The 9,714-nt window shown below is 43.1% G+C and overlaps 1 protein-coding gene across 1 annotated transcript; it reads right to left on the bottom strand.

Moving 5' to 3' along the window:
- Positions 1-1,151: 1,151 nt before the first annotated feature.
- On the bottom strand, positions 1,152-5,008 carry LOC110497519 (uncharacterized). The gene is made up of 2 exons (XM_021573659.3): positions 4,590-5,008; positions 1,152-4,335 (listed from the first exon to the last, which is right to left on the bottom strand). Exons 1-2 carry the CDS (start codon positions 4,744-4,746, stop codon positions 3,023-3,025), a joined length of 1,470 nt encoding a protein of 489 aa, XP_021429334.2. The 5' UTR covers positions 4,747-5,008; the 3' UTR covers positions 1,152-3,022.
- Positions 5,009-9,714: the final 4,706 nt, after the last annotated feature.

The raw sequence follows: 9,714 nt of genomic DNA, 5'->3' as shown, positions 1-9,714 counted from the left end.
CCCTTCAGTGGGGAACACAACGGGCTGAGTTGCGTTAACCACCGTCAGGGAAGACCCTGCTCTACTCTGCTCAAATGTGGACCAACAGGCAGAAAGACCATGCATAGAATAGAATAGAATAGAATAGAATAAAATAATTTTTCTAAGTTGTTAATGCAGGCCTTTCACATGCCATTGTTGGGAATTAAACTTTCAGGGCACAACACTCAACACTATATGATGTGCCTGTGATACAGTATAAAGTATTGTATGCAAATAAGTTGGTTGTTAAAACCTCAAGTATAGCATAATTATGAGCATAATAATGGGCAATAACGACACATAGAAAATGCTTGTTTCTGTTCGGGAACAATCTTATCAAGTCTGATCTAACTCATGAGTGACCAATGAGATAACTGATTGCCAGCTCAAGAATACAACAGCCCGATGAGAGTGCAATCTGTCATTTGCATAGAAATAACATTAGACATTGAAATATGCTAGTCTCTTGCCTTCTTTTTTTTTTTAAACCTCTGACACATTGATTCAAATGGACCCAGTTGCATTTAGTAGACCTACTGCACACTGGTAAAGGAGCAGCACCACACAAAAGTCAAAGTACCATTGAATTAGCAGGATGTGATCTCTTGGAAATTGCATATCCTTTGTGCATATTAATTTTGATAAGTGAAATGAAGGATATGAATGATGAGCGAGTCAGATCAACAACTGTCAATAGGTAACATTCTCTCGACACAGCCACTATGAAAAGGAGGAGGTGAAATGGGACGATTGCAGTGCTACTGGGTCACAAAGTGCCAACTAGAGAGAAACAAACATCATTGATCTCTTATCTATCAGCATTGTGGGAATGAATGACAGGTCAGACAGAGGAGAGGCTAACCATGGAGACATGCAGTATTTCTATGGGTCCATTTGAGGCTAACAACATACAACAGGCCATAGACCTCCATGGAAATAGGAAGTATTGTTAAGGTCTCTTTCTGATGAAGGTCTGTTTTAGACTGAAACATCTGCAGCCGAGGTTATACCAAATAAATACCAATTATAATGGTGTCATCCCTCACCTAATGTGAGTATCTCATCTTTTGGTAGCTATAAACCTGTGATCTTTTTCCTGTCAGATGGAACATTATCACAACAATGAGTAATCGGGTATTCACTTTAATGAGTTGGAGTCCAAAGCCTTGTGAGTCAACATTACATAGAACTGTGATGTCAAATGTTAGGATTCCACTATCTGCTGGTGCTAGGATGCCCCGTTAAGAACGTGTATTTTTAGGAACAGCCGCAATAGTCATCCATATGAGTGTGCCACTTACATAAAGGAAGTTGTCAGCATAGGGAGGAAGGACTGAGGAATTTCTATGCATGGACAAATGACTCTTGCAATGTTTCCAGAAAACCACACATTTTATTCATAAACATTTGTCATAAAAATAACAACATCAATATTCAATTTATCGAAAGTATTTTCATATAAACTGTGTATATATACAAAATTCATTATATACCCAAGCAGTTAATATAACTTAAGGCGAGTTAAAAGTTTTTTTTTTTTACAGTACCCTGACTGATTGGTGACATTCTCGCCAAGTCATAACCATTGTTTTTTTTTTGCTAAAGTGAATAGCTTCCTCATCAGCAATGCCTTGTCAAGTCTTAAATCATCTCATCTGAAAAGTACATAAACTCGCAGCAATGTGTGCTACCTGATTACTCAACAGCAATGTTTTAGTGTTGTGCTGCTAGTCAATTCTGGCTTGACAGTACAATACAGTACATCGTACTGTACCTGAGCCATGTATAATGACTTACTAGTTTAACACTATAGTCCTCATCACGAACTGATTAGCAGTGGAATCAAATGAGATTTCGAGTCACTATTATAGGAACAGTTAGGTCATCTTTTACTTGTCTTAGAAATATATTTGATATCAAATGACAATCTCTCTAAAACACTGTTTGCTACCAGCCCTCCAAAAGTACACGTAAAACATTGTGAGTTTGTTTAAAAAAGCCTTTTACACTTTAACAATTCAAGGTTAAACAGTGGTCTTTTGAAATATGTATATACACAGCTATAAAAATACAAAGTACAGTCATACAAATATATTTATTTTCCATTTATGGTATAACTTCCACGATTTAATAATTCAACCAGTTTTCTTTAAATACAACACAAAGACCAATCAATAGAATACTAATAGCAAAGCAAAATAAATTCTCAAAACCTTGGCACAAATGGACTGCTTTGTGACTAAAGCCAAGAACAATGTGTTACATTCATGTCATTAAACGAAGTCTTTTTCACTTCCATTCGGTATGTGGAGGACTAAGTTATTTGTTGGCTATATTTAATAATACCACATGAACATAAACATGCATTTGAAGAACCACTATCTGACTGGTTGCAGTGTTCGTGTTATAAAAGCCTCGAAAGCAAAAAATATACGACTTTCTAGTGGATAGAGGATATCTCAAATTAGGTATATAAGTGCAATATAGCCCAGCAATTTCGATGCAGTTCGTTGTCTTAATGGTATATTTCTTCGTCGAGGTTTGACGTTGGAGCTGTCCAGACGAAAGGGTACTGAACTGGTGAAGACATTTGTTATGATGTCTTGGTGTTTGGTTTGAAATAATCAAATTGGTTGATTGTAACAGAGAAACACAATACGTGTCTGTTGAGCTGTCAACTCGGGAAGGTTTTACAATCAAGTCATGCATGATCTTGCATAGAGTCAGCAGCAGCAAGTAAACTAGGGTCGAAAGAGCAGACCCTTTTCACAATTCGCTCCCCGATATAGCACTATGCAAATCTAACTCGTAAAACATCCTTATTCTTAGACTCCCTATAGAGACTTTCACAGTCAAACCAATTTCACTCGACCTATTTGTCACACCGCAAACGTTGATACGTCGACCTGTAATCAGCAATGAACTGTTAAGCGTTTTATCTTCGACGGAAAGATTGTAATGTTGTGTGGACAGAGCTACTCGTGTGCGTAATGGGGTCTCTTCAAATTCCCTCGGGAAGAGTAAATGGCCACGCACTGATCACTTGTGGCTTCAGCTCCATTTTTTCTTTCTGTTTCAGGTGCACGCGACCGTGCCTTTTCCTCTCGTCGCTCCGAGCGAACCTTTTGCCGCATACGTCGCAGGAGAACGGCTTCTCTCCCGTGTGAGTCCGGGTGTGGGTGGTGAGGTGGTCGCTACGGCTGAAACTGCGCAGACAGATGCGGCACTGAAAGGGTTTGTGTCCCGTGTGGATGCGGATGTGCCTGTTGAGTTCATCCGAGCGGGAGAAGCGCCGGTCGCAGTTCTCCATGGGGCAGGTGAAGGGTTTCTCTTTGGCAGGCCCGGTAGAGGCGGCGGGGCTTTTCCTGACACGCGGTGCCTTTTGCGCGCGCGGCGTGTAACTTTGGGCAAAGGAGTCTGGCAACAAGGAGGAGTAAAGAATTGAGTCTATAGTACTGGGTAAAGCTGGCGAGGTAAGCTGGCAAGACGAATCGCACTGATTAGATAATGGCGGAAGTTCAATGTTGGGAAACATAGCTGGCTTGAGGAGGTTGTTGGTTGACTGGTCCATGACTGGCACTGGGTAGTTGGGGTAAAGAGAACTGCAGAAACTCTGAGAGCAGGTGTCAGAATAGCACCGCTCCTGCTTGATTCCACCTTCAACTTTGAACTCCATCTCTGGGTTAGGACACATGGGTGAAAATGAGTCCAAAAGTTCCTTTACATCCACTTGTTGGTCAGACGGGAAGTCACTGGACATCGGGAACGTTTCTGATGTTTGGAAGCTCGTTTCCAAATAGGCGTCCGATTTATTGAACGTGCCCCATTCGTAACAGCTGCTATCGAATTCATTCTTGACCACCACTGGAAAAGACGCAGCTTCTGACTGCGGAACGGTGGTGCTGTTTTGGTTTCGGACTTGAGCGGGGGAGCCGAAGCTCACGTGGGGAGAGGTTGAATCTTGAGCTTGGCCGCCGGACTGACCGTCGGGGTAGCTGGGGCATGTCTGCCCCGACGAGTACAGGGGCGGGGTGGCGCTGCAGGTGGATGATTGCCTCTGGACGCCCGCGTCGCCGAAGCTGCTGCTGTCCATGGTGCTCAGTTGAACTTCGGAGATCGGTAACGTAGAAATACCGACAATTTCTGTGATCATGTTGAGCAATGTCTCAGTGCTGCACGGGCCCCCCTGAGTCGCCTCGACATAGAATCTGCCTGAGTAGGCGAGGGAGGAGGAGGTGCCTTTGGGCCCCTCACAGGGATTAAAGGCGAAATCTGAGTTGGAGGCCTCAGTTTTCAGGGTTACAGGTGCTCCATCTGAAAAAGAAAGAGGGAAAGTTTGTCATTACAAAGGTTGATTGTATTCTGATAATTGCACATAAAGTAAAGTCGTTATGTAATCAATAAGCATAAATGCATAACATGTACGCTGCAAATGGACCAAATTAAATCCATGGGATGTTTTTAATAAATCACAATGTGCAACCACAAACAATCTTATTTAAACTGTCAATGCATGCATATTGATTTAGCATATTATGCAATGCAGCAAGAGGCTACTGCGAATTTACCAGGGGTATACTGGGCAGGTGCTCCTCTCTCTGCGTCCAAAAACATCTCCTGGGTATCTTTCCGAGCGCTATTTTCCACCCCCAGGGAAGAACCGTTACAATTCTCAAACTGTGGGTAGAAGGAATCTTTAGAGTTCAAATCCATGTTGTTCAGCATGATTGCGAGATTGATTTCAAGTCTGTCAATCCAGGTAAGTGTAGGTAGATAAAAATAAATAAAACAAAGCAGATGCAAATTATGCGTCCTTTTCCCTCGGATGCACGGGGTCGTCGATTATCCCCGAAAATGTGCAGATAGTCGTTTGAGGAAAAATGTGTCAATAAATAATTCGAAATGTCCTTTTTGTCCAGATGACTGCGTGCTGTATCGCTTTGTAGCTTTTCGGCTATCTGTTGCTGTGGCTATGTTTCACACCAGTGGCTTCCCTTGCCTCTCCTTATATACACTCTGGCGGGTCGCTAGAGCCCTCCCCACATTCATCGGCTCCAGTGAGAGGATTCCCTGCTGCGTGTAAACTTCATGCCCATACATGGACAGAGGATGTGACGGGCTTCCCCCAAAAAAGGAGAGTTACGATTCTGACGTTGCAACAAGTCTCTTGGATCTGCGAGAGAGACTGCCATTGATATACCATCGGGAATGTTTAATGTTATGCGTGATAATAAACGCTTGATTTGTCAAATCATGGTAACAAGATATCATGGCAGTGGCATGGCAAGTGTTCTTATGTTTAACTCGGTCGACTAATATACATGGTAGCTTGTAGACAGTCATTCTATGCCGTGTGGAGATGTCTAATGCCTTCTGCCACCAACCAACACACCAAGACACCAAACAACTTAATTTCTCATCAATTAAACATATGAAGTTTAGGAAGGCTTTAGGGCATAACACGTTGTGTATAGGCTACTAAGCCAGACGAATCAATTTCAATTGTCTGTATGATTCATAGAAGAGAGATTTTCCAAATCAAGTTAACTGTGATGTCGAGAAGGAAGAAGCAATCCCTCCCCCCAATTAGAACTTTCCATTGTGGCAGCTGAAGTTACTGCACACATCAATATTTAACTGGTTATGAAAGTTTGACCACGGTCTTGAAAAACATAAAAAAGTAACAGTTGTAGGCAGTTTACTTTGTAGTGCACTGCTTTTGACTGGAGCCCATTGGGAATAGGGTACTCTTTAGGATGCAACCTGTAGGCTAAGCTAAGCTATGCACTTGCTCACATCAAAAGATGACAGACCTTAAACTCAAAAGAGAGGCATTGGATTACCTGATAACAGAGGGGCAATGGGCCTAATCCTCGAAACATTTGATATTTTTGTTGTACACTTCATGACCAAAGGTATGTGGACACCTGCTCGTCGGACATCTCATTCCAAAATCATGGGCATTAATATGGATTTGGTACCCCCTTTGCTACAGACTCCACCCTTCCGGGAAGGCTTTCCACTAGATCTTGGAATATTGCTGCGGGGACTACCATTCAGTCATAAGAGCATTGGTGAGGTCGGGCACAGATATTGGGAGATTAGGCCTAGCTTGTAGTCGGCGTTCCAATTCATCCCAAAGGTGCTTGATGGGGTTGAGGTCAGGGCTCTGTGCGGAGTTTAGGTCTGGTCTCTGTGCAGGCCAATCAAGTTCTTCCACACCGATCTTGACAAACCATTTCTGTATGGACCTCACTTTGTGCATGGGGGCATTGTCATGCTGATACAGGAAAGGGCTTTTTGCCACAAAGTTGGAAGCACAGAATCATCAAGAACAAGGATGGGCAATTCCAGTCCTCGGGGGAATGATTGGTGTCATTCTAACACACCTGACTCCAATAATCAAATAATCACGATCTTCAGTTTAGAAAGGAATTTGATTAATCAGCTGTGTTTGCTAGGGTTGGAGAAAAAGTGTGACACCAATCATGCCCCCGAGGACTGGAGTTGCCCAACTCTGATCTAGAATGTCATTGTATGCTGTAGCGTTAGGAATTCCCTTCACTCGGACTGCCAGATGGTGAAGCGTGATTCATCACTCCAGAGAACGCATTGCCACTGCTCCAGAGTCCAATGGCGGCAAGCTTTACACCACTCCCGCTGACGCTTGGCGTTGAGCATAGTGATCTTAAGCTTGTGTGCAGCTGCTCGTCCATGGAAACCCATTTCATGATGCTCACGACTAACAGTTATAGGGCTGACATTGATTCCAGAGGAAGTTTGGAACTGGGTAGTGAGTGTTTCAACCGAGGAGAGACAATTTTTACGCGCTATGTGCTTCAGCACTCTGCGGTCCCGTTCTGTGAGCTTGTGCAGTCTACCACTTTGCGGCTGAGCCGTTGTTGATCTTAGATGTTTCCACTTCACAATAACAGCACTTACAGTTGACCGGTAGAAGGGCAGACATTTGACGAACTGACTTGTTGGGAAGGTGGCATCCTATGACGGTGCCACGTTGAAAGTCACTGAGCTCTTCAGTAAGGCCATTCTACTGCCAATGTTTGTCTATGGAGATTGCATGGCTCTGTGCTCAATTGTATACAACTGTCAGCAACGGGTGTGGCTGAAATAGCCGAATCCACTAATTTGAAGGGGTGTCCACATTCCTTTGTATATATAGTGTAGCTGCTGCTACTTCAAACTCGGTCAGTTCTAATGCCTGGCCCCACTGAGCACATGTGGGCGACAGAAAGGTAGGCCTGGATGCTGTTTTCTTTTATAAATGAAACTCAGGAAAAGTGCTTGCTGGTAATTGCTTCCTACACGCTGCTGCTGCTCAGCACTGAACTGTTTTCACTCATTCACTTCCATCGTTGTCTAATAGCAAGCGTGACCGCTGTGGTGGCGTTGTCACTGCTGCGAGCCTAAACTACAAAACACTAGGCTATCTAAAGGGTTGGCCTTTCAGGTATGCAGGGGAAATCGATCATACCCCGAAGTGTTCAGTGGTTGAGCCAACCTGTTCACACAGACGTTGACATTTCAAACAATAAAAAAGGCGTTTTATTTTCACTATCTGATGCTGGGTCCATAGAGGCGATGTAGCACATGTCCCTATGGGGAAAGTTGTTTAAATCGAGTGGACAAACTGTTATGTGCATGAGTCTTCTTTCCATGATATCAAAAACTCGATAAACACTGAGTGTACAAAACCTTCCAAATATTGAGTTTCATCTGGTTAGTCTATGTCATGGAAAGAGCAGGCGTTCTTAATGTTTTGTACACTCAATGTACACTTTCAGCAGCGGAAATCAGTCGTTGTGCTGTCCATGGTCCTGAAAGGACCCACACCATGTATAGCCACACTCCGTTGCGCTGATAGGGGTGATTTCAGGAACACGGACAGCGCCAGTGCTGATTTTAACACTGTCACCATATAAACGCAATGGAGGCTTGATTGCATCATATTCCCTGCTTAATTAATTTCACATGTAATCTATATTATTGCACAAGTGTATTGAAAACGATAGTCGAGGCTACTTACTGCAATATGATGACAATTGGTCATGGTATAGCCTACCTAAACGCGCTAAAGAGAGGGGGGGGGGGGGGGGGCTCTATGTAGAACTTATTTGAACTGTATTTCACATGGTTTGCTATCTCTGTTGTGTTCTCCTAGCTCACAAATGACACCGATTTGGAGAGCAAGAATGGATCTTCAAAATCGTTGCCATAACTGCATACGGAGAGAGGAGCACTACCCGTCCACTTTTTAAGTTATGATAATATCCTAATGCGCTACTGGTCGCGCCAGCCAGCGAGGGGTTTGACATTCTCTGGAACAAATCGTTTTCACCTTAGTGACGTGCCTCTAGCTGCTCTAATTCTAGGGCCTTGAAATGTTTCGTCTCTCGGATATGTCTTCAAGTAAACCCCTTGAAGTCTATTAAAACAGATCTGATCACACAGGGGTATCCATCCCAAATAGCACCATATAGTGCACTACTTTTGACCGGGCCCTGGGTCGAAGCTAGTGCACTCTAGTGAATAGGGTGCCATTTAGACCCACGGAGTTTAGAACGCTGTTAAGATAACTGCAGAGTGCGCGCTAACCTCTCCGCTCCCCGGCGAAATACCACAGGGCCAAGAAGCCTAATGGATTTGCGTAATGTCAGCACTTACCGAGATTATTGCACGGAGCCCAATTTAGTGCCTGTAAAAGTTTAATGAGACACAGGTGTTATTGTATTCTGTGTAAAAGAAGTCTCATTTCTCTTATGGAATTTGGTAGGCTAGTTTTAGGATTGGATGTTCGTTCTAGATCTTAGCATGGGTGTTGACATCAAAGAATGATGTTCAAAGTGTTTGCTAGTGCTAAAATATGAAAAATGGCTGGAATGAAAGGATATCGTCCCAGGCTCATGAGGCACACTTTGACTAAGGGTTGTCCCAAATGGCACCCTATTTCCTATATGGCACATGGTCAATAGTATTGCACTATGTTGGGAAAAGAGTGCCATTTGGGGCACAACCTAATGAATCCAGCTTTAATTAAGTAGAAGTACAACATAATTACTTCTACATCACTATTAATAGAGTTACAGATGTTGAAACACACTTCCTTTACCAGGACAATAATGACCTACATATTGAATAATGACCTTCGAAAACTGTCCTAGCCTGGTCAACTCCTATCGTCATTGTCAAGTTGGCGAGACAGCACAAACAGATCTGGGACCAGGCTATTTCCTTTACAGTGAACCATTTTTAACCAGAAGCCCTTGTCAAAAGTATTGCACTATGTAGGGAATAGGGTGCCAGTTGAGACATATCCTGGATGACCTGCAGTAAACATTGGGCTTATACCATTGCTGAAAGAGGACGCAAAGCAGGATGCTTGAGGGAAATTGCAGAGCATGCTGAAAGGCCTAAAATACCTATATAAGGATATAGGATAAGGGCTAAGGATATGCTCTCTCTTTGGCCAATTGAAGGTGCCAATTAACTCTCATCAAAGTAGAACATCTGTGGTCATTGGAAGCTCCCCGTGGGATATATACAGTTTAGATACAATTAATGTATGCAGAGCATAGAGAATCATTCTGAAACCATCCATATGGTAATGAAATGATATCATACTGTATAATGCAGGACTGCGTCCTAAAACAGCACCCTATTACGTATTTAGTCCCC

The sequence above is a fragment of the Oncorhynchus mykiss genome, chromosome 19 (assembly GCF_057628025.1).
Source record: "Oncorhynchus mykiss isolate SJ-2025 chromosome 19, ASM5762802v1, whole genome shotgun sequence".
In the NCBI taxonomy this organism is placed as follows: domain Eukaryota; kingdom Metazoa; phylum Chordata; class Actinopteri; order Salmoniformes; family Salmonidae; genus Oncorhynchus; species Oncorhynchus mykiss.
The sequence above is the reverse complement of the archived record's forward strand: the minus strand, read 5'-3'. Positions and strand labels throughout refer to the sequence as shown.

What these genes read in the sequence shown, in the direction of transcription:
- LOC110497519 (XM_021573659.3), bottom strand. Translation starts at nt 4,746, where the DNA reads ATGCTGAACAACATGGATTTGAACTCTAAAGATTCCTTCTACCCACAG. An exon ending in ACCTGCCCAGTATACCCCTG is followed by an intron (nt 4,336 to 4,589) that starts GTAAATTCGCAG and finishes TTTCTTTTTCAG; the next exon opens with ATGGAGCACCTGTAACCCTG.